The sequence below is a fragment of the Ochotona curzoniae genome, unplaced genomic scaffold (assembly GCF_017591425.1).
Source record: "Ochotona curzoniae isolate NIBS_2020 unplaced genomic scaffold, NIBS_Ocur_1.0 contig_3819, whole genome shotgun sequence".
Taxonomy (NCBI): Eukaryota; Metazoa; Chordata; class Mammalia; order Lagomorpha; family Ochotonidae; genus Ochotona; species Ochotona curzoniae.
Genome location: NW_024466004.1, coordinates 1,501,777 through 1,526,059, shown reverse-complemented (window position 1 = coordinate 1,526,059; position 24,283 = coordinate 1,501,777). Strand labels below are relative to the sequence as shown.

The following is a 24,283-nucleotide window of genomic DNA, read 5'->3' as shown; positions in this document are numbered from 1 at the left end:
TGCAGGACCTGAGGTCCTTGTGTGGTACCAAGGAGGTGGCGCAGCCTTTCCTGCAGAGCAGGTCCTGCTCTTAGGACTGGCCAGGCCGGGCGCTCAGCAAACTGGAGGCCCAGCTTCAAGTCAGCTGCAAGACCTGGGCCTGCCGTCACCCTCTGGCCACACCCAGGTACATGACCACATTAAACCTCCAGTCACAGTTAAGCAGCCACGAGTGCTGCTGAGGCCTGGTTTTCCTGAGCCCACTGTGCAGCCTGCTCTGTTTCCTGCAGTGGGTAGTGCCTGGTGCCCACTACCCGGGAAGGATCTGAGTGAGCAGCAGGCCTGGGCAGCCTGTCCACACCACAGCCCTTCATTGCTGAAGGAGTCCAGGAGGAGGCACGTGGCCCGAGCCCTGGGAAGGTAAGCAGCATTAGTGGGCCCAGACCCGGCCTGCTCTGAAGGCCATGCTGGGGAAGAATTAAAGGGACCGACAGAGCCTCGTCTAAACTTGGAGCCAGCTAAGATATAGCCAGCAGCAGAGAATGCAACTGGCAAACCAATCATTCTGAGACTCCAAATGAACCCTAATCACACAGCCCTGATTAGACAAATCAGATTGCCTGGCTGCATTCTATCTGCCCATTAATGCCTGAGTGAGGCTGCTGTCCTCCTGTTGGACTTGCCTTGGCAGCATGGCCCCGCAGTCTGCTTCCTCATCTCCACCTTGCCGCTGGGCCTTCCCTTGGGGGACAGCGGAAGCAGGTGCCTGTGTCCACTCGTGTCTAGCTTAAGACAGGGACGAGGAGTCGGGCAGTACATGCAGAACAGCCAACTTGCTAGGTCTGAGTCTGCCCTTCCCCTCCCCGGCCTCAGCCTGCTCCTTTAACAAATGTGAGGCCATGTTGGGACCCTGTCTGGGGGCACAGAGGGCTGCCCGCTTCCGGTCCCCTGTCCTCAGACCCTCTGGCTGTTTGTCTAAGGGTTGGCAGTTTGACCTAGAGGTTTGAGCCAAGTGTTAAAAGTTTTACAAAAAAGCTTTTTCTTTTTTTCTGTTAAAAACCTGTTGAGCTGAGTCACTTCTTGGCCCTGCAGAATCGTCGTCTTGGCTGGGGCTGGGAACACCCCTGTGGCCAGGGCAGGCGCACCCCGCCAAGCCCCCAGCTGAGCGAGGTCCCACAGGCAGAGGTCGGGCCTGGGTCTTCATGGCTGTAGGTGAGGTGGCGGCGGCGGCGGGAGCCTGTGCTCCCCATGGCTGTGTTTCTGCAGCGTACTGTGGCTCCTCGGTGGCTCAGCTTGGCAGAAGCAAACGGAGGAAAGTGTTAACCGAAGGGCCTGCACAAGGTGGAGGAGATGGAGACACAGCAGCAGCAGTGGAAGTCCCGCACAGCCTCCCCAAGGCCCGCCGACAGCCCTGGCCTGCCGCCCTGCCCGTGGCGTCCACTCGGGAAGGCTCACGGTCAGGTAGGCAGAACTTGGATTTAGCTTTGTTGCTGGACCACGTTATTGTTGCACAGCCTCCCGAGGGCTGCCCTTTCTCCTGCCATCTAAACTGGTGCTATACCAGACACTAGGAAGCTCTGTCCACTTCCATGAGCCCTGCTCCTGAGTGGTTTGGGGGACACATGCCTCTCCTTCCAGAGCCAAGAAGCCGAAGGAGGGCCGTGTGGACCCACAGCATGGAGCTCCCAGAGGACACCCAAGTTATGTCACACAGGGCCTGGTCCTGAAGTGGCTGCACTGCGTAAGGGACAAAGGTGTGTGACGGGAGCAGGCAGCCCTCCAGTGGGCTCCTACGGACTAAGCCTGGACCAAGGCCACCAGCTTGGTGCTTCAGTGGCAGAGACGCATACACCCCACCGTGTTCCACGGAGCAGAGGGCCCACTAGCCAAGAAACCTGCTGGGGGGAACCAACCTGCACCCACACACCTGGCAGAGTGCACACAGGGCCCTCACAGCATGTGTGCCCCTGGTCAGGCCACAGCACTGAATATGGCCTCCCTAGGGCCCAGCCATGAGAGCGAGCAAGGCCAGCATTGGAGGGCAGCTGCGGGGCTCTGGCACTGGGTGGTCACAGTGGCTGGTTGTGGCAGGAGGGGCGAGGCCAGTGCTCAGCTCTCATAGCAGAGGCCCCAGAGTCCTGCGCTGCCCCTTGGGGGCTCCTGGCACAGTGCATCCCTTGTCCCATGGCGGCCCACCTCAAAGGCAACTCACCCCTTAAGCTGTCTTCAGCCCAAGGGGGAGAATTCACAGTGCGTGGTGGGGGTAAGTGCTGGGAACAGCTGCCCAGGAGAGCGGGCCCCGTGGGGCCTGAGGCGTCAGCAGCTGCGAGGAGAGTGGAGCGAGCAGAGACCGGGCAGCAAGGCACAGTGACTAGTGGAGACAGGGGGTGGGCTGGTTTAGTAGATAGTGGTCTCGTACTTGGTGCTGAGGCTCCGTTTAGAGTCTGGTTTGGGATCCACAACCCATGAGACACTGGCGTGGGATGGAGTCTCCTGGTCCACATCAGGCGGGTCCAGCTGCCAAACAAAGAAACAGGAGTCAGGGGCAGGGGCCAGGGGCACTGCAGCCCCAGCCTGGGAGCAAGCCAGGTGGGAGCCAGGGGGGAGAGGGAGCATCCTCAGAGCGCCCGGGAGAAGGCCTCTTGCAGGGACAGCTTCCTGATGCGGGTCTTCTTGCTCAGCCCTCTGCGCCAAGCCGGTTCACAGCGAACAAGAAAGGGACACGGGATTGGGCAGCTCCGAGCTGTGGGTCCCGATGGCACGGCCGGAGAGCTTAGCAGGGAGGACACACACAGGGTGGAAGCACACTCAGGGAAGCAAGAGCACAACTCGAGGCGACAGGAAGGCCACGCAGGCAGAGGACGAGAGCTCACGGTCATGAGGGAGACGGACACACAAGACAGGAAGCGCAAAGACCTTGACTCCAGGACTGAGAGGCGGCCGTGGTAGGTAGGAAGGACGGTGGGTGGTGCAGGTGTGACAGTGACAACAGCGACTATCAGGGGGCAACGGCACCTGGGGTGCAGAGCAAAGCAGACACAGACACAGAGGGGCGCCGTCACCGGCTTGCTACGGGCCATGCGCTCACAGCCCAGGGTGGGCAGGAGCCTGGCAAGGCAAGGTGGACCGGAGCAGTGCATGGGCACCACTGCGGGGGGCCGCCCCTCCTCATACCACCCCCCTCCCAAGGGGCCAAAGAGGGGGCAGCCCACGTACTGCGGATTTCCTCATGCCGACCCGAGGCTTAGGCACTGGTTTGGAAGATTTTGTTTCAACCATCTCGGCTGCAGGGGCCACCGCGGGCCTGGCCTTCTGGGCCTGCAGGGCCAGCTGATAGGCCACCTCGAAGGCCTGCCCCAGCGTCAGGATGACCTCGTAGGTGAGAGTCTGGGAGAAGACAGCATGGCGTCAGCACACAGGGTACAGTCACTGCCTCCCCGCTCCAGTCCCCCCCGCCCCAAGTCCATTCTCACAGGGCAGGAAATGCAGAACCTGCCACACGGAGACCCCCCAGCTGCCATGGCCTTGTGTCTCAGTGCCAGGAGCTGGTGACCCTGTCTGGCAAGGTCACAGCGGTGGATACAGGTGCACATTATGGCCAGCCAACCACAGGCCTTCAAAGCCAAGTTCTGTGCGCTCCAATATTTTGCTGCTGCTTATCCGTTTAGTAGAACAAACTGCTGGTGTTTTATAATCCCTCTTTTGTGTCCTGTGGTTTTACACAGCACGGTACATTTTGGGAGCACAAACAAAATACAACCTGGCACACAGTGCAAGTGCCCTGGACCACGAGCGGTGTGGACCATTCCACTTGTCTATCAGGTAACAACTACGCATGTTATTTCAGTTTTTTTTTTTCCCAAAAATAAATGAATTTCATTTCCTAAAACCCCTCTGAAGTGCCCTATGTCCCCTCGTATAGGTGAGGAAAGCAACGGGGGGCCTGCAAGGGGCAGAGCTGGATGTCTGACACCAGGGCCTGGAGGACATGGGGTGCAGGGGGTGCTCAGAGCTTCCAGAAGCAGCTGCTTTCCCTAAGGGTGGCACCCAAGCTGAGTGTGAGTGGAAATATGAGGAAGCACATCTCCCGGGGTGGGCACCTTGCCCCTCAGAAGGTCTGCTGGGCTGAGGACCTGGGGCTGCCGCTGACCGCCCCCCGTGGGATGCCACCTACCACATCCACAGTGCTGAAGACGTGGCAGTAGTGGTGGCTGGTCTGCAGGTCCTTGGTGATGTAGGCAAAGGTGCACAGATCCTCGGGGTCTTGGGCTGCACAGGAGATGTTCCGGATCTCGTGCTCCGCGATGACATTCTGCAGGGAGGGTGGGCCCTGCAGACTCGGCCAGCCTCAGGGCCAGGCCGCCCCGTGCTTCAGCCATCTCTACCACCTCTCTGACCCAACCTAGCACGTCGGCCAAACTCACGTCCACACCTCGCTGGGTTCTTGTGGGGGACAGTGTCTGCCCTTGCCCCATTTAGGTTTGAAGTCCCTAACATCCAGCCTTGAGCTCACTCTCTCCAGCCCTGCCTACTCCAGGGTCAGGGGAGATGACATCCCGAGTGGGGTGCATGGTCCTTTGCTCACTGAAGGCCTGGGAGCAGGCAGGAGAGGCGGGGATGGCAGTGACAGGGACCCGGGGACAGTGGTGAAGAGGCAGGGTGAGGAAGGGCATCGGGGCTGCTCATCCTGGAATCCGGTCCCTGTGATAAGAGCTCCCTCCTCCCTCCTCTCGTTTATGGTCCTAGCAGAGGCAAACCTTGTTGGAGGCATCAATGAACTTGACCCCCTTGTACGTGATGGACAGGATGATGGTGGGGATCTTCTTCATGTGCTCGGTGGATTTCTGCAGGAGACAGTGGTGTGGTGTGAGGGCCCTTCCTGCCCACCCTCACACTGCGGGGGTGTGGACCTGGTGCTCCCATCTACTGCGGCCAGTACCAGCCAGTCCCCGCGTCTTGGCCCACCTACCCGCATCTTGGCACAGGCGTCTTGTGTGGACTCTGTCCCTCGCAGCTCTTTGATGAGCATGGAACCCAGGTACTGTGGGTGCCAACAGAGGCCAGGTGAGGGCTCCTGGGCACCATCCTGAGTGGCCCACCCATCTGGGTCCACAACTGTGTGCCCCCTTCTGCCAGTGCTGGTTGAGCTCATCCAGGGGTCTGCATGCCCCTGCCCCCACCTGTGCTGCTGGGAGAGGTTGCAGAGCAGTTACCCTGCTGTGCCCTGGGCCTGTGGCAGCAGGCAGTCCATGGGCCTGCCTGGCCAAGGAGCAGTGGTAGGAGGAACTCACATTGGCTTCGTAACCACAGGACTCAAAGATGAGCTTCTCCGGCTGGTGCTGCCAGCTCTGCACGGGGGCGTAGGGGGCGGCCAGGCTTGGGGGCCGCAGGGTCAGTTTGGCTTCGCGGTGCTCCTCCTGCAACACACAGGCTGCTGGCTTGCCGGCTCACTCTGGCACCCCATGGGCTCAGAGGCCAACAATCTCCAGAGGGGTAAGGGTCCTAGGTCAAGGGCACGTGGGGAGGGCCTGATCTAGTAAGTAATTCCAATGCCCTGGAAGGGAGGAGGGGGCGCTGAGGACAGCCAAGGAACAGCAGGAGCAGGACCCTGAGGACTCCGAGGAGAGCAAAAAAGGCCAGCAGCCCAGAGGGAAAACAGCAGGATTTGTCCAGGGAAGCCTGGGCCACTGGGCCCTGTCCAGCACAGAGGGAATGGTCCAAGAGCCCGAGGTGGGGGAGCGCCTGGTTCAGGACACTTTTTTTATTGATTTATTTACGGTCCATTCCCTGAATGCCCACAGGCTCTGCACTGGCAGGAAGCCAGAGCTGCTGCTGACCCAGGCCTTGTGATTTATCTTACAAGGTGAGAGTCTGAAGGACCAGGCTAAACTCCCACCCAAGGGCTGCATTGTAAATGGAGCTTTGAGCAGTTGCGGGAGAGGGATGGGAGCCCAGGTGGAGCTGACTACTTCCCGAGAAGGAAGCCTGGGAGGCTGGCGTTCCCGGCTGCTGCCGTCTGTGAAGAGCAGCTGGGACTATTGGGAGGGATGCTCTTCAGGTCTGCCACAACTGCGGCTGTGTCTGTAGCAGAGCAAGGGGTGTCCTCAGTGCCAGAAATGACAAGTGTGAATCAAAAAGCACGAGTGAAGCTACTGTATACTCGCAAAGGCACAAGGGATATGTGCCAAGTTGGTATCCAACAAGCAGAGAAGGGACAAGGCTAGGGGCTGTGCAAGGTGAGGGAGGTGCGGGGACACTGGGCGCCCTGAGATCATGAACCCAGAGTAGAGATGCAGCCACTGTGGCCAAGGACTGCTGTGGCACCAGGGCCAGCACAGGCAGTAAGGCTGCGGGACAGGGTGGGAGGGGCAGACTGGCCCGGGCTGCAGTGGGGCGGGGTTGGGGAACATCAGTCATCAGGCTCAGGCGGCTGGAGAGGGGGCAGCTGCAGGAGCCACGGCCGGAAGCTTCACTCACAGAGGGGTTAGGGGCTACGACCCGAATCCAGGCCATGTGTGGTGCAGGCAGTCCCAGCCACCGACAGCTGAAGGGAGCTATGCAGTCAGGGCTGGGGTGGCTGTGGGGCCACGAGGGGAGCAGGGGGAGATGTGCCCTGATGCAGGCCCCCCAGTACTAGGGGGTTTGTCCATCTCAGCCATACTCCCTTGCTGTCCCACCTGGATCCTGAAGCGCTCAGCGCGAGAAGGAGCTGCAGGCTCGTGGAGGCTGTCGTGCCGCCTCTGGCCCATGTCCCCGGAAGGCAGCAGCAGGTCCACTGAACGCCCAGTGCAGGAGTCGTCCTGGCTCAGGGGGGACGGTGTCTGTGAGAGCAGGTCTTGGCACTGCATGAGGAGAAAGACATGTGGAATGCCAGCCCCCTGGCCCGGCTGCCACAGCTCAGGGCCAACACAGGGAGCTGTTAGCACACCGGGCAGAAGCCTGCAGGCACACAGGTGACAGCCAAGAAGCCCCGACGATCCAGCACAAGAACTCTTAGTGCTGCCTTGGGCTGCAGCCGCAGCAAGAAAGGGCAGCTCCAGGGCAGGACGCGGCTCCTGTACTCACCAAGGAGCCGAGCACCCGCACAGCCCAGCGCAGGGCTGGCTGGTTAGCACCCCATGGCCCTGGCTCTTAAAGGAGGCAAGCCAGCTCCTTCCAGTTTTGTATTTGAATGTTGTACCCTGTTTTCCTATCTGTCAGGTGTGCGCTCGGATCCCAGAATGAGGCTGGTCTGCAGCTTCTCCGGTGAAGGATCAAATAACTCCTAGTTTCTGAAGTTGGTGAAATATGAAATGGGAAGGTGTGCAGGGGAGGAGCTTGGCAGGTGGCAGCCTGGGCGGGGCTTGGGCAGTCACGGCTTGTGGTGGACAGCACCTCAGGCTGCAGCCAGGGATCATGTGATTTCTGCAACCAATCAGCAGCGAGGTGCTCCAGCCCTCTGGGCCTGGGGCTGACAGCATGCTGTCCAGAAAGGGCCTCCTCCCACCTAACCTCGCTCTGCGGCCAGGGCTTGGCCCCAGCGCAGCCTCAGGCAAAGCTGCATTCTGTAGGCTGTACTTTTTCCTCAGTGTTTACATTTATAAATTAAAAAAAAAGATTTATTTTCTTTGAAAGAGAGGGAGGGAGAGAGAACACAAAGAATCGCTGCTTCATTCCCCAAACACTTTCAGCAGCCAGGGCTCCAAGCTGGAGCTGGGCGCAGGAACTCCACCTGGTCTTCCTACGTGGCTGACTAGACACAAACAGGTGAGTCACCACCTCGTGGCTCACAGGGGCGTGTCGGCAAGAAGCTGGATTTGGAAGCAGGGGAAGAACTTGAACCTAAGCACTCATTAATACTGCGGGATGTCGGTATTCAAAGTGGTGTCTTAACAGCTGTGTCAAACATTTGCCCCAATTAAAAAAAAGACCAACGACTTTTGTGAGAGACAGAAGCCTCCTGTGGGGTGGGTGTCGCGGTGAGGTGAAGTCTCTGCTTGCGATGCCCCCAAGCTGTGCTGGAGCAGCTGCCTAGTTCTAGTCCAGCTTCCTGCCAGTGCACCCTGGGAGGTGGAGGTGATGGCTCAAGTACCTGCTACCCTCATGACAGACCAGGCAGGAGTTCTGGGCTCTTGGTTTCAGTCTGGCCATATCCTGGCTGATGTGGGCATTTGGGGAGTGAACCACTGCATGGAAGATCTGTCTCTCTGCTTTCCAAGTAAATGAAGATAAGTACATTTTATGTTTTTGAAGATCCCACTCACTCCCCATATGGCTGGGGCTGGACTGAGGCTGAAGTCTAGGGCCAGGAATTCAAGCCAAGTCACCCATCCTGATGGCAGGGACCAGCTGAACCAGTCCCTCCCAGGGCGAGACCTGGCAGGAAGCTGGGATGGGGAAGAGAGCTGAACACACACACAGTGCACCTCGTCTTAGCTCCAGCTGCAGGCTGGCTGCGGGGCTCCTTGTGAGAACAGCTGAGGGTGGGCATCTGCTTAAAGGGGCAGAGCCCCAGCTCCTCTGTTGTAGAGCACCTCTCTGAAGCTAAAGGAGAGGCATGTGATCTCACCAGGCAAGAGCCTTTTCCCCAAGGATTCTGTGTCCTCAAGTCCCAGAGAACATACAGACCCTTCTCACCCCTCCTTAACTCACCCTCAGCTGCGAAAACCTTGGTGGCTTCTGGGGCGGCTCCTCGTAGGGTCGGTCTGCCAGGGAGGCAATGATGCGCTTGCGATGGCCGAGCAGGTGCACCTTCAGGACCTGGGCAGTGAGGAGGGGAGCGGTCAGTGGCAGATGGGCTCCCGGGCTCCCCACGACTGGGCCAGCCTGGGCAGAGGTCGCACTCACATTGACAAGCTCCAGCTCCCAGAGGTTCTTCACAGTGTCGATGGAGCTGTAGCCGCTGGACAGGAAGGAGTGCACGTAGTCCTGCAGCCCCAGGGAGTCCAGCCAGGAGGGCACCGACAGGGGGCTGCTCCCGTCGCAGCCCAGGGCCTTCACCTGTGGGGCAAGGGAGACAAGCAGGCTGACATCTGCACACTAACAACCTGGGGATCTGGGTCCAGGCCAGCTCACATGGCCACATCATGGGGCGGGGCTCCTCAGCAGCCCTAAGCCTCTCCACTTCCAGTACGATTGCTCCAGCAGACCGTTAGCAGACCTCCCAGAGCTGAGGGGGATTGCCCTAGTGGGTAAAGCTATGTGGGGAACAGAAGGAGGGGCCAGAAAATGGGTTTGTGAAGCCCGGAGCAAGTGGAAGGCCACAGGTGCTGTGGTCTTGGCACCAGCACAGCTCACAGGAGGGCCCAGGCCCACCCGGAGAGCAGCTTGCCACAGAGGTCAGCACACGGCGGCCTGAAGTGAGTCACGGGATGTTCTAAGGGGTGCAGGACAGACTCAGGCCAGAACCTGGCAGACTCCTGACAAGGTGCTCACTGCTCCCGGGGGGAGCCCATGCTGTGTGGGGTGCTGGCTCTGCTGAGGGCTCCTGGGACGAGGGGACACGTGCACGGTGTGTACGTTTGGTCCAGTGGTAGCAACAAGCAGCGGGCCCTGGCTTAGGGGTGATTACCTTGGGCAGAGAGCGTGCGGCCTGGAGCAGCTTCCTCCGGTGCTGTGGGTCACTGATGCCAATTTCCCGCAGGTCTTGCTCTTCCATCACGTTGGACCCCTGTGGGCAGAGATGATCAGGACACTCCTGAGCCAGTGGTGTGTGGCTCCCTGATAGCATCACGGGACCTTCCTTGGGCCAGCGGCTGCCCAGGCGTGGCCATGTGACCCCCCACCTGGAATTTCTGGGGAGCAGGGCCCCTGGCCACAGTGAACAACTGGTGAGTTGGTCCCCAGGCTCCTGGCAGATGTGACTGTGTGATTGCAAAGCTCTGAGTCCCTGCAGGCAGGCAGCTGGTGACAAGCAGAGACCCAAGGGGCTGGCCTTGCTTCAAGGAGATCCCGACAGGTACAGGGTTGCCTGTCCCACACAGAATTGGGGCCCCAAGCCGAGTCCAGGTTAGGCTATTCTCACTGACCTCCACCAGCCCCGGAGGATGGGAGGGTGTGGGCTTGGGTGCCTGCCACTCAGTTAAGGTCTCTTTTAATCCTAGTTTATAGCTGAGGAAACCAAAGCACCCAGGTCAGAAGTCTCCCAAGGCCACCAATTGGTGGTGGAGCGAAGATCCTAAACCCAAGCAATCTGACTTAGCTCTGTGCCATTGGCCCCTGGGAGCTTGTATCTCACATCTCACGAGAGGCATTTCGTGATTAAATTCAGACATGAACAGCGTGGCCTCGATACACAAGATCTGTTCTGTCCCTCAGCCACAGTGCCCCTCCCAGCTGGGCACGGACTCCTGGTGTGGAGCAGGAAGGGCAGAGGCCCAGGAGAAGCTGTGCTGGGGATGTGGGGAGGACCTGAAGGGGTTGGTGCAAGCCAGCTCTCAGGGCCTGCTGCAGTTCTGGACTTGGAAGAAGGAAAGACGTTGCACCAGTTACTGTTAACTTGACATTTCTGTAAATGTAGGTAAGGTCTTTGTTCAACAAATGGAGAAAAGGGGCATTTGGGAGCGGGTACCCTGAGTGCAGAGCCCTTCAGCTAGAGTGACAAGGGTGTTCATAAGCTGCCTGCCGAGGGGTAGGTAGCTGGCCCTGCACTTCCCTGCCTCCCTGCACTGGCCCACTGTGAGGTTTCCGTCCATTGTACCCACACGCTGGCTCCTGCCCCCTGGCAAGACCTGCTGTTCCATCTCTGCTGAGCGTAGCCTGGAGGGGGAACGCCTCTGACATGCCAAAGGAAAGGAGGGTCTCCCTGTACGCCACACCCTGTACCAGTTCTGAAGGTGATGGCTCAAGTAGCTGGGTCCCTGCCACCAATATGGGAGACTTGGATCAAGCTCCTGGCTCTGGGCTTCTTGCAGGCATTTGGGAACACTTGGAGGTGGGGAAAGGTACAGCGTCCAAGGAATCATGGCCTTGGACGTGGATGACGAGAGGGTGGGCAACAGTCCAGGAGGCTTGTCTCCGGAGGTGGTGAGAGGGATGGGGGAGGGAGCTGAGGTGGGAAGGAAGCCAGGGTGAGTACCAGGGAGCCCTGGCAGGTCCTGCTCCAGGGGAACCAAGGCTGCCCCACTGCATAGCAAGGGAGGCAGGGTTTGGCAAGGCCAGGCAGCCCTGTGCCTGTGCCTGTGTCAGCACACAGGGAGAAACCAAAGCAAAGCAAGGTCAAGCACTTGCACTTGACCCTACAGAAAGCCCTCAGAGCTCGCCCCTGGGCACAAAGGCAGAGGGGCCACTCACAGGACAGCAGAGTGAAGACCTGGGGCTCAGCAAGCCGTGGAGGACACTGTGTACCCTACCCCTCCCCTGACCACACAGAGAGCACAGGGCAAGGAAGGACATGGCAGCCAAACCTGCTGGGCCAGGAGGCCCGGTCTCCCATGAACACGGGACACCATCACAGCCCATGGCATGTTCCTGCCCCTTCCAGAAGGACGTTAGCCTTCAATGCCGAGAGGCCTGCTGGGTCTGCCACCAGGCCCCTCGCTCAGCAAGCTGTAAGGTCAGCTAGGCTCTCCCATGGCTGGCCACAACCATTCTTCCCCCTGCTGGCTGGGAACCTAGGACCCCAAACACATCTGGGTTTATGGGCCACCAAGTGTCCCCTCATTACAAAGAGGCATAGGACTTGGGGGACCCTGGTACCTGCAGACCTTTGTCCCTGGCCAGCTCCAACCTGTAGGTGTCCTTCACGGTCCACTCATTGCCTAAACATGCCAGGCAGGGAAAACCCACAGCCTGGCAGGCTAGGATAAGGGGAGACCAGCTACAGGCCCTGCTTCAGGAGTCACCGGCCCAGTTCTCCAACAGGTTGGGCTGTGGGGAAGAGAAGGTGGCTGAGCTGCAGGGAGCAGAAGCCCCAGGCAACACAGCTGGGCTCCCAGGAGGCCCAGGCTAGGGACTAGGAGAGGGACTGCACCCACCCAGGCCCCCCACTGCTCTCTTAAGAGCGACCCCACAGGCAGAACCCCTTGGGGGGGTGTGCATGGGGAAGAGCTGCCTTTCTACCATGGCACCTGTGACGAGCATAAGCTCACATACACCGGGGGTACAAGGCCTGCGCTGAGCCAGCTGTCAGGAGGACGTGGTAAGTACACCGGAGGCAGGGCCTTCACTGGCCTTCTCACCACAGCCCTGATCCCGTGAATGGTTCTCGTCACACTGACACTGCGCCATGATCTGGGACTCCAGGTAGCGCCTGAGCGGGCTGCGAGGACTCACAGAACCCACCAGAGGAGGGAGGGGGCGCATGCTGGGAAGGGGGGCTTACTGGGCCTCACAGGAGAGGAGGTGTGCAGGTGGAGGGCAAAGCACAAGGGCTTCAGGCTGCAAGGGCTAAAACCCTGATGACCTCAATCCCCAGCGGTGCTGGCCTGGAGCTGACCCTCAGGAGCACAGCACCTTGGCCACCACTCACTTAATCCTTAAAATAACTCCACCAGGAGGAGACAGTTCCACAGCAGGACAACCAAGAAAACTACGCTTATCACCTAGAATCACCCAGCACCCTAGCAGTTTCAGAGCCTGCATACTTGTAGGGACCACAGGAACCCCAGGAGTGGGATTGAGGGTGAAACAGTAGTCGCATATAGCCCAAGGAAAACTCCCCCAGGGCAGGAAAGGTCACTCCTCCCAGGCCTGGATCTTCCGGGGGACACTGGAAGCAGACCAGCATGGTAGCCTAGTAGCTAATGTGTTCACCTTGCATGTGCCAGGATCCCATATGTATCAGTTCGTATACTGGCTGCTCCACTTCCCTTCCAGCTCCCTGCTTGTGCTCTGGGAAAGAAGTCCAGGACAGCCCAAAGCCTTGGGATCCTGCACCCACATGGGAGGCCCAGTAGAAGCTCCTGGCTTCAGATCAGCTCAGCTTTGGCTTTTGCAGCCACTTGGGGAGTGAACCAGTGGATGGGAAATCTTTCTATCTCTCCTTGCCTCTGCAATTCTGACTTCCCAATAAAAATAAACAAATTTTACAAAAAAAAAAAAAAAAACAAGGCAGCAGCAGCTGAGTGTCCAGGGCTTGCCTCGTCACCACGGGAAAGACCCAGAGCCACCAGCTACTGTCTCCCCTTTGCCCAAAAATAGCCAGGGAGGGGCGGGTTGGGCTGGAGGCACAATCCGAAGGCTGTGGTGCAGGAGGCATTCCTGGTCTCGACCCTCTAGCATTGGATCTTCACCCACACCAAAGTCATTCTTCTGATGCAAGGGCCACTAGTGGGGGCTGGCACTGTAGCAGGTAAACCCACTGCCTGTGATGCAAGCATCCTCTACCCATCCATTTTGGATTCAGTTCCCTGCTTGTCATTTAGGAAAGCAGCAGGGCATGTCACAGGGGGCCCGGATAAAGCTTCTGGCTCCTGGCTTTGGCCTGGCCCAGCTTGGGCTGCTGTGTATATCTGGTGAGTGCACCACCAGACCCCTTCTCTGACTTTCAAACAAATAGACACATCTTACAACAGCAACAAAAAAGTGACTGGTGGCCAGAGCTGCACACACCCTCGTACAGACACACGTAGATGTCTCCACCCTCATCTGCATTCTGATCTGTCACTTGGTCACCTCCCATGCCTGCCACCAGGCAAAAACACGCAAAGGTTGCCAGTTCCTAGACTGCGCTATGGGGCACAGGCCTCGGAATGCAGGGCAGGGTCCTGGGCTCAGCTAGGACTAGGTTTGTGTTTTTGCACAGGCCTGAGAGAAGAGAGGTCAGCCCAGGTAACAGCCACACAGTTGCAGTGTTTGGGGAGCAAGGAGTTAGGAGATAACAGAAGAACTTCCGAGGAGGGGGCAGACAGCAAGGGGATGGGGGGACTCCCTGCCACCCCAGGAGTGAAGGCTTTCCAAGGCACCAGCACAGGTTTCAAGCCTGGTTTTGCTGCTCGAGGTTTTTAGCAAGCAAGGACGTGGTAAACAAGAACAGGGCCACCTGCTGGTGTAGCCAGGTGCCCTGGGACTGTTCTGGCGAGCCTCTGGCCCATGCTACCTCTGTGCCCACCATTACCCCTTCTGTACTCTGTGGTGGAATTTCCCCAAGTGGTCTCAAAGGGCCACCCCGACTCACAGTCACCCAGAAGGTGCTCAGCTTTGACCCATACCCCTCTTCCTTCAACTGGCCAAGACTGGGCCTGGTCCAGGTCTGGGCCTTACCTCAAGTGACAGTAAGTGGGGAGAAGAATCACTGGTTCCTCATGCCTGGGGGACGGGGGGAGGGAGTTGGCTGCGGTCTCACGGGAAGGATGTGGCAGCAGTGGGTCTGGGGAGGTCTTTCCCCAGGTTCCTGGCAGCAGCCGTCCTGACCCCCATCTCCCAAGCAGCTCACTGGTGGCCCACCTCCTCCTCTGCAGGCCAGGGACCACAGCCTTCCTTCTACCCAGCAGCCTGCCACCCCAGGCACCTTCCTCTCTGAGGTCTCAGCTGAGGTCATGGAGCCACAGTCACCTGGAGTCAGCAGGCAGGGGCCTGATGAAGGGCTCAATCCTTGGTCCCAAGACCACTCAGAGCAGCCTTTCCCTGTGGTTCTGGGACAGAAGCAGAGGCCCAGCCCATCCCGGCTTCCTGCAAGGGAGAAACTTCTGTGTATGCTTCTCTGTCTCGGAGAAGACGCCGCCACATCCTTCCCGATCTCACACACAGTAATGGTCGTTTTCCAGCTCTGATGCTGACCGACACCACATATGGCAGTATGTCCCCTTTGGAGCATATATCCCACGAAGCAAGTGGGTCAAATGAGATCATTTGTGCCAGAGAGGCAGGGTAACCTACTCAAAGTCACAGAGGAAGGGGCCAGGAGGAGAATCTGGGTCTCCTGATCCCTGGTCCGATTCTCTTTGCTACTAAGAAGGCTCTTGGGCTTTCTCCTGTGCCTTCTACTCCCACAGCTTATGCCACTCTGACCTCCACCCAGGGCTTCACCGACTGGGGAACAGGCTGGCGGTGGCGGTGGCAGTGGCAGCACATGCCTAAGAGAGCATTAGTGGAGCCCTGAACCAGTGCACAGGCGCACTTGGTCCACTTCACGGCCAGTGCTTCCTCTGCCTTCTGCAGAATGGCTCCCAACACACAGCAGGTGGAGGGCTAGTGGGCCTGACCCAGGCCACCCCTCCTGGGGGTGGTGTGCTTGTCCTGGTGGGGACCACAGTAGGAAGTAGGAGCACTATTCCAGCTCAGGGTACCCAGAACGCAGTCCCAGCTCTGCTGTTTGAGCAAATCATTCCGTCTAAGAGCTCTGGAGTCCAGCAATCTATAGAAGGGCTTCAGTGGTACCTCGTGGGAACCCCTGAATTACAAATGAGCCTGGTCTGTCAGCAGACTCCAAGGACTGATAAAAATACAGTTCCCTGACTGTCCCTGGGGCTTACTTTCCCACCCATGGATAATTGCCAGGTAGACCGGAGGGTGAGCAGTCGGGCTCCATGAACTGAGACATACTGAGGTGGCTGTTCACCGAGAAGTCAGCAGTCAGACCACAAAACAGGACCTGCCAACCAGCCCAATTCTACCATCAAGTGCAGTTGGTCAGATGAGCAGGACCAAAACAAGCAGTCCAAGAAATTTTGAAATTTCCTTCTCTAAAAATGGGGCTGGAGAAGGCCACAGCAGTGCATGAGGAGTGGGAGGAGGATTTGAGGGGGTCCTGAATCAGTCTAGGAGTTACTACCCCGAGAACTCCACCCGGAAGGCAGGAAGCAGAGGGACTGCAAGAGGGTGGGAAAGCACTTAACCACAGCTGGTTGGTGCTTGGTGCCTGTTTCGTGGGAGAAGGGCTGCCTGCAGCTGGGTGCCTGGGACCAAGGGAGGCACCTGCTGGGGCACCAAAGCCTGAGACCCCTGGAGAATTATAGCCCTAAGTAGCTACAGAAAACAGCTCTGGAGGCAGGGCTCACTTCTCTGAGTACTCCCTTCTCAATCCTTGGCTCCACACAGTCAGCACAGAGCACCTTACTGAGGCTGGCAGGCAGGAGGACAAGGCAGTGACACCTTCTGAAGACAGAGGCATCTCTGCTCAGGCTGGCCACGGACCCTGCGAGGAAGCAATGAGGGGGCAACATGGAGGCCAAAAAAGGAAACCCAAGGCTTAAGCCTTGTGGTTCATGTACAGCTGGTTGTTGGGAGCCCATAGGTGAAGAGCAAATCTGGGGACAGAAGCAAGAAGGGACCTGAGGGGCTTTGGAGTCTGGTTGAAAAGTTTCATAGAAGCCAATAAAGGCAGCCCTCTTGGGGCCCCATGCAATGGCTCAGTGGCTAAATCATCTCCTGGTAAGTGCCAGGATCCCATATGGGCACCTGGTTTGGGTCCTGGCTGCTCCATTTCCCAGCTTGTAGTCTGGGAAAGCAGTAGGGGGACGGGCCAAAGCCTTGGGACCCTGCACTCAAGTTGGGGACCCAAAAGAACCTCTTGGCTCCTGGCTTTGGATCAGCTCACCTCCGGCCATTGCAGCCACTTGGGGAGTGAACCAGCAGATGGAAGATCTGTTTCTCCTACTCCTATTGCATAAATCTGATCTTCCTTTCCAATAAAAATAAACAAATAATTTAAAAAAAAAAAAAGGTCCTCTTGGTCCCAGCTCATGCCTCCTGGCTCCCTTCACCTGCCGTCTCTCCCAGCACAGAAGGGCACAAGGTCCCAGTCTCAGAGACAGTGGGGATCAGCTGCTTGCGGCAGAAGCCTGTGAAGAAAAACCGATGGAGGAGCAGGCGGCCACCGGCTCTGGCCTACGCTGCACTGACCCTGCCAACTCCTGGCATTTCTAACTCACCCCGAGCCTGCTACCAATCTCATTTCCATCTCTCATTTCGCCCTAGCTCCAGGCGGCCTGGCAACCTCCTCATGAAGAGCTCAGGCACACAGATTGGAGACCTGTCCCTCTCCCCACTCATCCAAGTCTCAAAGACTTTGGGGTTCCCTCCATGTGACTTAAGGCCCACCTCCTGTCCAGCCCCATCAGAGCCTGGCCTCCCCCTCCATGGGCAGACTCCAGCCTTTGTCCCCCGCCTCTACTCATCCCAGTCCCAGGTACACAGCAGGGCAGATCAGGGTGAGCACCTCCCCGGGCCCCAGGTCAGCAGAAGGCTCTCCCTGGCCCTCTGCTCCCACGGCGTGTAGCTCTTGGCTGCTCTATTGTTTTCCCAGCAACTGCATTTCTGATTTCACATCCACTCACAGTGGGAAACGGAGAAAACTGTCACACTGCAGCCGAACGAAGCCACTCCTGAGCACGCCACCAGAACACCTGGCTCATTCCTTACACTTTTATGCATCGATCTGTCTTTCCCATGGGAATAAGAACACTGTAAGAACTTCTCTGTCTCAATGGCTTCACTCCCGTATTACAAGGTGAGTGTTTCCTCACATGAGGTGGTCTTTAACGTCTGTGTTACAATTCAGCAGCAGGACTACCGGCAGTTCTTCCATCAACACTTCCAGAGGGGAGCTTGGAGCGTCTTCAGGCACAGAGCGGCACTAGATGCTCTCCCACCCTTTCCCTAACAAGGACCACTTTCTGTGGCAAGACCTGTGATGAAAGTGCAATTTGCCAGAAGGCATGAGACAGAGTGGCAGCTGGCCAGCAGATGGGGGAGCTCCAACCTTTGAGCTCCATCTGTCAGGGAGCACCTGTCCATCCCCACTGTCCTGTTCCTGACCCCTCCAAATCAAAGACCCGTTGGGCACGCAGGTAAGAGAGCATGGGAAAAGCTCAACTCCCAGTGCTCACCTGTGCAGGAGCAGCAGCCGGGGGGAGGCTGCGCTAAGACCACACAGGATGCAGCAGGCCAGGAGACACACTCCCAGCTTTCTGCAGGACTTAGTAAGTGGTAATCTGGGGAGCCCCTAAAGGTGGCCCTGGGACCAAGTGACATGGACCACAAGGAAGCAGGTTTTGATTGTCTGAAGCACATTCGAAATCAGCCGGCGCAAGGGGAAGGATGAGGGGGCTACGACTGAGAGACAGTGAGTCCTCCATTGGGAACACATCATAGCAGAGATGATATGGGTGGGAGGTGGCACAGGGTGGATGGCCACACTGTAGGACACTGCAGGCCACCGTGGGTGATACCCTCCATGTCTGCTCTCCTACAACAACACAGAGGAACTCATTAGAAGGAATTCCATAGCAGCACCTTGTCCATGAAATCTACTGCTGTCCCTAACACATCTGGGACCCAGCTTCCTGGGAGCTACTCCATATCTGTGTATTAGAGACTCCAGTGCAGGGCCCATACTCTGGCATAGTGGGTGACCTGCAATGCCGGCATCCCATATGGGTGCCAGTTCCAGCTGCTTCGATTCCCATCTAGCCCCCTGATAATGTGCCTGGGCAAACACCAGAAGATGGCCCAAGTGCCTGGACCCCTACACCGACATGGGAGACCCGGAATAAACTCCTGATTCCTGGCCTCGGCCTGGCCCAGCCCCAGCTGTTGCAGCCATCTGGGGGAGGGAATAGAAGAACTCTCTGTAACTCTACCTTTCAAATAAAAACAAGGATAAAAATAATAAAATAAATAATCTTTTAAAAAAATTAAGAGTCTTTAGGGAACTTTAGAATCAAAGGAAACATTCTTAGCCTGCTGAAAACCAAACCTCAGGGGGACATGCCATAGCTAACACGATGTAAAGTGCCATGTGCAACAAGGGACTGTCTCAATAGCAAGAATGCTCACCTTCCGTGGTATTTTTTTTCCTGCTTGCTAAAACTTAATTAGCCTGACAACCCATCTGGCAACTCACATGCAATTACCCAGGATGCTCTGCGTGGCTGCACAGGCCACGGCAGGTATCTGAAACAACATGCCCAGGCCCCAGGGCACTCAGCAGGCCGTCCTGTACAGGCCCCCCTGTACAGGCCCCACCTGCAGGCTGCCCAGAACCCAGAGAGTCGTTGGGAGGACTGAGCTGCTGGCCTCCTCACCAAGGGTCCTCCAGGGTAGGAAGGGGCATGTCTCAACTCTGACTCTGTGCCTCGTATGGATGTCTGGCCCAGGGCCACCTTTCCCCACAGGACTGCTCAGCTAACCCTGGTCCAGAGCCCGGGCAGGGCAGGAAAGCAGTTCTAAGGAGTGTGAGGGGAGGAAATCTTCCCCTTTCCACAAGTATCAGAGGGGTGACTCTTCGGCCCAACATTATCCTCACTGGTCCGTCAGGCAGCCAGTCTGAAACAGGGATAATGCCCCACAGGCCAAGAGCCAGAAGTGAGCCACCGCTGCCCACCACCTCTATCCTGGCTTTGTTGCCCTTCCAAGGAAGGTGGTGAGTTAGGGTTAGGTCACAAGAACCATAAACATACTATTTAACTTTTAAAAATAAACTGCTATTTTAGAAATGACGACCTAAACACTAAAAAAAGCCACTATGCCAAAGCTGGCTTTGGCAGGATATCTACCTGCCTGGATAAGGCAGGGGCCTTCGCCTGGGTCCCCCTGGAGGCCTTGGGTCAGTCAGCTCCCTGGGCATGAGACTCAACCCCACCCGTGGGAACCCCGAGGCCATGGCAGCGGCTCTGTGCTGACCTGGACCCAGGCAGAGGGCGAAGTGGCGCAGGGTGAGATCTGCTTCAAGCACACGAGAACTGCCCACCCCAGGACCGTGACAGCAGGGATGAGGCCTTCTAGGTAGCAAGGAGGGGCAGGAGCAGGAAGGGCTTGCTAGATCTACCTCACACCGAGCTCTCAGCTAACCTCTGCCACGCAGGGGACGGGAGCACCCACACAGGGAGCACGGGCTATGCAGTACAGTGGTGTGGGCCCAACCCCTGGAATCCCAGTGCTGAGGCACACATTTTCCCTCTAAGGTAGCTGACTCCTCCAGTCCCACTCCACCCATGCCAAACAAGCCAGCCAACCACCACTTGCCTCACAGCGACAGTGCATGCTCAGGACTACGGTAAAGCCTCAATGAGCTAACATGTGCAAAAGCTCTCTGGGTAGTGGGAGCACATGGGAAGCACTAATAAGCAGTGCCAGCGGCCAGGGCCACGACTGTGCCATCAACTGCTGCTGCTGCTGCTGGGGGTGGTGCAGATGCCAGCTTAGCTCACTGCCCAACCCAGCGGGCTGCCCAGGGAGGGTCTCCAGGAGAGCACCGGGAATGGCCTCCTTCGTCTGGGCTGTTTTTTGGACACATGAACACAGGATCCAGGGCCCTCAGTCCCAGCCGGGCCCCTCCTCAACGGGGAGTCAGAGCAAGGGCACCCTGGCCTTTGCCTTTCTTTTTTCCTAAGAGCACAGAAAAAAGCAACCAGGCCCTCCAAACCGACTTAGCTCTCCTCTGGGCCACCTTGGGGAGGCCCGAGCCCATGGGCCTGTGTGGTCTAGGTCTTCACTTTGGGCGCTGGCCTTTGCCAGGCAGAGGAGAGGTCTTTAATCAGAAAATCACTTGACTTCAAGTTCTGGCAAATAAAGGAAACTCCTTGGGTCCAGACAACAGAGTGTCATGCAGGGAACCCTGACGCGCTGCCCACTGAAGTTCCTGCCCTGGGTCTGTCTGCCTGCCGTACAGCAGGTGGCTGAGGTGTCAGAGAAGGGACCTTGGAGAGGAATGAGGAGCCTGAGTCCAAAGCCCTCCTTTTAGGGATGCAGACCTGCCAAGAGCCAGCCCTGAGAGCTGGCTTTTGGAGCAGGGCTGGAGTGTGGTGAGCAGGCATGGGCCCCACCCTGGACTGATGTCCTTGGGACCCGGCGTGCTGTCAAGGCTCCCGCCACACTTACCAGGAAGCGCACATCGTCGAAGCCATTCAAGAGCAGTTTGCTCTCATACCGCTGCAGCCCGATCGACTCCAGCCACTCCCCGACGCTCTGCTCCAGCGTCCGCGAACCTGACGAGAGAGGAATCGGCAGACGCTTGAAAAGGGAAAACCCATTAAGGCGGTAGCAGCGGCACTCTGAGGAAGACAGATGGCACTGCCACATCATCGTCATTACCATGAAGCAGGCAAACTAAGTACAAGAGAACAGAGGGCAGCGGACACGCAGCTCCTCTTCTGTGGACTGGCCAAGGGCAGGCTGCCTGTGCTAGTTACACACTGCCCGGCCGCCGCCAGCTCACACCCCTCAGGCTGAGCTGCTCCAGGGTCGGCAGGCAGGCCCACCCTGACAGTCTCCGCGTCCTCTCCTCGTCAGCGTTCGCACTGAGGAACTGCAGATGTGCTCCAGTGTACGCCAGAGGGGCTGGGAGCTCCCCTAGTGCCCACAAAGCCCTGCCATTCCTCGGGTCCATGCAACATCGGGAGCTCGTGGGGGATGTGCCGAGGGCAAGTTCTGCAGCCTTGCAGTATAGACGGGTCAGGAGAAAGCACACGTCTTCATGCAGCCGAGGAGTGCAGGCGGGAAGCAGTGGCGGCTGCAGTGGCGGCTCAGGGACACCCAGCACATGCAACACAAGCAGCACAGGACATGGCAGGGGGAGAAAAGAGACTTTTACTTGTTTTCCCCCAGCAGTCCCGGAATAAGCAAACCATGGCCTCTGGCCTGTTGCACTCAGAACCTCAAGGTGACAAGGAGCTGAGCAGGGCACATGGGCCAGGGCCCGGGAAGCAGACTCAGGCGTGGCTGTGCTGGCTTGGCAACATTATGTTCCCCTGGGCTATGGGGCCAGCAGAGCTGGGGCCCTGGCCATAGCTACACTCTGGTGGCCAGGAGGCGGGGCATCTCCTGGGCCCGGGTGCTGTCTGAAGAGCAGAGTGCCTGGGTTGAGCTGGTGGCCGGGAGCTTAGCGTTCATTTTCCTCCTCCAAGAGTGGCTATTCCTGTGACTGCTCAGGTGGCCAGCAGGCAAGGCAGATCTGGTTCTTGGCTGAAGATGACAAAACAGGCAGAGGAGGAGGAAGTGGTCCTCCGTCAGCTGAGCCGTGGGAGCTTAAGTCTGTTCACGTCCCGCGCTGCTCTCTTGTTGGTTGAGTGAGAAAGACGGCGACTGTCATTCCCGGGTCTCCGGATCTCCACGTCCTCCTCCGAGCATGAGAGGGGCAGGGGGACCTTTATCTTTTGCGTTGCTCCGTCAGGACAGAGAGGTCAGAAGTTCAACCCTGCGCGGCACACTGTGGGGCTTCTGAGCTGTGCAATTTAAGCCCCAGCCCACACCTCTGGTTCTTGGAGAAAAAAAAAGGGGGCATGAGGAAGGAAATGGGAGAACCAACTATGAAATCATCACCTCCAGTGAACTCTTGACACGGTGAGTCGTTCTGTTATTCCTGGGCACCGGTGCCTCTCGGGCAGGACAATGCCGATTTGCTTGGCTACCAAAGAGACTCTGGTGACCAACTGCGGGGGCTTCCACCCAGGATCCTGTGTCCTTTGCAGAACAGACGGTGGTTAGGGACCCAGCGGTCGGTCAGGTGCACACGGCAGCAGCGTTCGCAGATGCTGAGTTGGTGGGCTGAGTTCTGCCCTTGAATGAGGTGGTCTGTGCCAGGCACCTAAGCGGCAGGCTCTTGTGTGCCTGCAAAGTCAAGTGTCGCCAGCTGCTGATTCATTCCTGCTTGTAATCCCCGGCCGGCCGGCTGTGGTCCTGCCTGCTGCCAGTGGGTGTGTGCGCTCACAGGACCGCAGCTGAATGCTTTGTCTAAAGGCTCCTGGGCTCCACGCTGCCTGCTGCCGGCTCCACAGTCCTTGCTCACTCATAATGTCTGGCCCTCCCCTTTCTCCCCTCCCTGCCCTCCCCCTTCCACGCTCAGGAAAATACATCAGGGATCGGACACTGGAGCAGAAGCTGCTGCTGCTAAGGGGGCTGGAAGACTGCGGCGCCAGCGTGAGAACATGACAGATTCCCCAGTGCCGAGGCTGACCAGTGGAGATGCACAGGGAAGCTGGGACAGGGTGACATTTTACCTGCAGTTCAGGGCTGGGGCAGCTTATCAGGAAGAACAGAGGGGGACCATTTCTGAAGGCTGGCCGACAGAGTCTGGGACAGAAGACACAAGAATGACTCTGCCTAAGGGTACAGCCTGCAGCTAAGTGGCCCCTCTCTCTCCACTTTAGGAATAATTGCTTCTCATTGAACAAAAAAAAAATAATAAATAAATAAAAAGGCGAGGAAAGGAGGCCTGTCCCCCTTAGGTAAGGGAACCAAACAGTTCAGGCACAGAATTCTCCTTAGACTTCTAGCCCTAGGGGAAAGAGAGACATCCAGGGGACCACACCAGTGTGCTGTAGAGTTGAGAAGGGAAGGGCCATGGACATAGAAGCAGGACCACATTCCACCAGCGCCGTGAAGGGTATACAGCGACAGCAAGGCTGGGGCTGCTGTCACCCCCTGCACGTGCTGGAGGTAGGGGGCAGGCCGCAGCCTGAAAATGTGTCCAGGCTTTGTTACTGGGAGATGAGGCCCCAGAAGGAGTCTGCCTTCAACAGCTGCTCAACAGAGAATGGGATTGGCTTTAGCCAGAGCAAGCCATGCAGTTCTTTCTGCCCGACAGAGCAGGCTTCGTGGAGCAGAGCCAGGGCGTCTGGGTCTGCAGGAAGACTTACCCTCCCGGGCTTCCGAGGATGGAGCTAATTGTCAAACATGGGACGAGTCAGTTACAGACCACGCCCTTCCTGGGTAACTAGCTCTGGTGCAGGCAGCCCAGCTGCCTAGGTCCCCCCAAACACGACTGAGCTTCACGGGAGGACTGCCCGCTACTCTGGGCAGAGTAAGCAAACCCACGCTGGGTTCAGGGCTACCTGCTGGCGAGCACACTCTTCCTCCCAGGCTGCCAGCCCAGAGCCTGGGTCTCTTCTCAAGCCGAAACCCAAGGACAATGAGAACTCTGTCCCTGGCCACCCAAGACAAGCAGCAATTTTGCCTTGGGGTCTGAGCTGAAGGATGATACTTTGTGAGAGCCTGAAGGAAACTCCTCTTGACCAATGCACTGAATCTGTGAGCCACACTCTGCATGCCTCATGTCCTGGCACAATGCCAACACATGGGCTGGGACCGGCTCCATGATGTCGGTGCACAAGCCCTTTGTTCTCTTTATCCTAAGCTGTGGATATGTAGGAAGGGTCAACAAAATGAGCCCTAAAACAAGCTTGTGCATTGGAATCCAGAGACCCAGGGATGGAAACAGAATACTTCTCTATACTCACACGGGTCCATGGGAGGGAGAACTCACACATAGGACCAGAACAGCAAGGGAAGAGCTCAAAGAAGGCTCTGCATGTGGTGCTGCCAGGACTCCTGAGTGATAAAATCCAGGAGCAATGGCCTGCTTCTGACTCAAAACTGCATGGGCTTGGGGCCTGGCGCTGTGGCCCAGCAGCTAAAGTCCTCGCCTTGAACGTACCGGGATCCCATA

The 24,283-nt window shown here is 57.8% G+C and overlaps 1 protein-coding gene across 6 annotated transcripts in view; it reads right to left on the bottom strand.

Moving 5' to 3' along the window:
- Nucleotides 1-2,198: 2,198 nt before the first annotated feature.
- Nucleotides 2,199-24,283, bottom strand: part of ANKS1A (ankyrin repeat and sterile alpha motif domain containing 1A) — a 189,451-nt gene continuing 167,366 nt past the window's right edge. For 2 of the 6 annotated variants that reach the window (XM_040983230.1, XM_040983228.1), the window contains 12 exons: nucleotides 20,719-20,825; nucleotides 9,530-9,628; nucleotides 8,806-8,958; nucleotides 8,611-8,718; nucleotides 6,657-6,821; nucleotides 5,271-5,396; nucleotides 4,949-5,020; nucleotides 4,737-4,823; nucleotides 4,154-4,291; nucleotides 3,196-3,366; nucleotides 2,896-2,994; nucleotides 2,199-2,496 (listed from right to left, as the gene is read on the bottom strand). In XM_040983230.1, the coding sequence (XP_040839164.1) occupies nucleotides 2,377-2,496; nucleotides 2,896-2,994; nucleotides 3,196-3,366; nucleotides 4,154-4,291; nucleotides 4,737-4,823; nucleotides 4,949-5,020; nucleotides 5,271-5,396; nucleotides 6,657-6,821; nucleotides 8,611-8,718; nucleotides 8,806-8,958; nucleotides 9,530-9,628; nucleotides 20,719-20,825 (1,445 nt within the window). In that variant the 3' untranslated portion in view covers nucleotides 2,199-2,376. Of the gene's footprint in view, nucleotides 2,497-2,631; nucleotides 2,656-2,895; nucleotides 2,995-3,195; nucleotides 3,367-4,153; nucleotides 4,292-4,736; nucleotides 4,859-4,944; nucleotides 5,021-5,270; nucleotides 5,397-6,656; nucleotides 6,822-8,610; nucleotides 8,719-8,799; nucleotides 8,959-9,529; nucleotides 9,629-20,718; nucleotides 21,010-24,283 lie in introns of those variants that run through there. The other 4 variants (XM_040983229.1, XM_040983231.1, XM_040983233.1 and 1 more) reach the window with 3 other exon arrangements.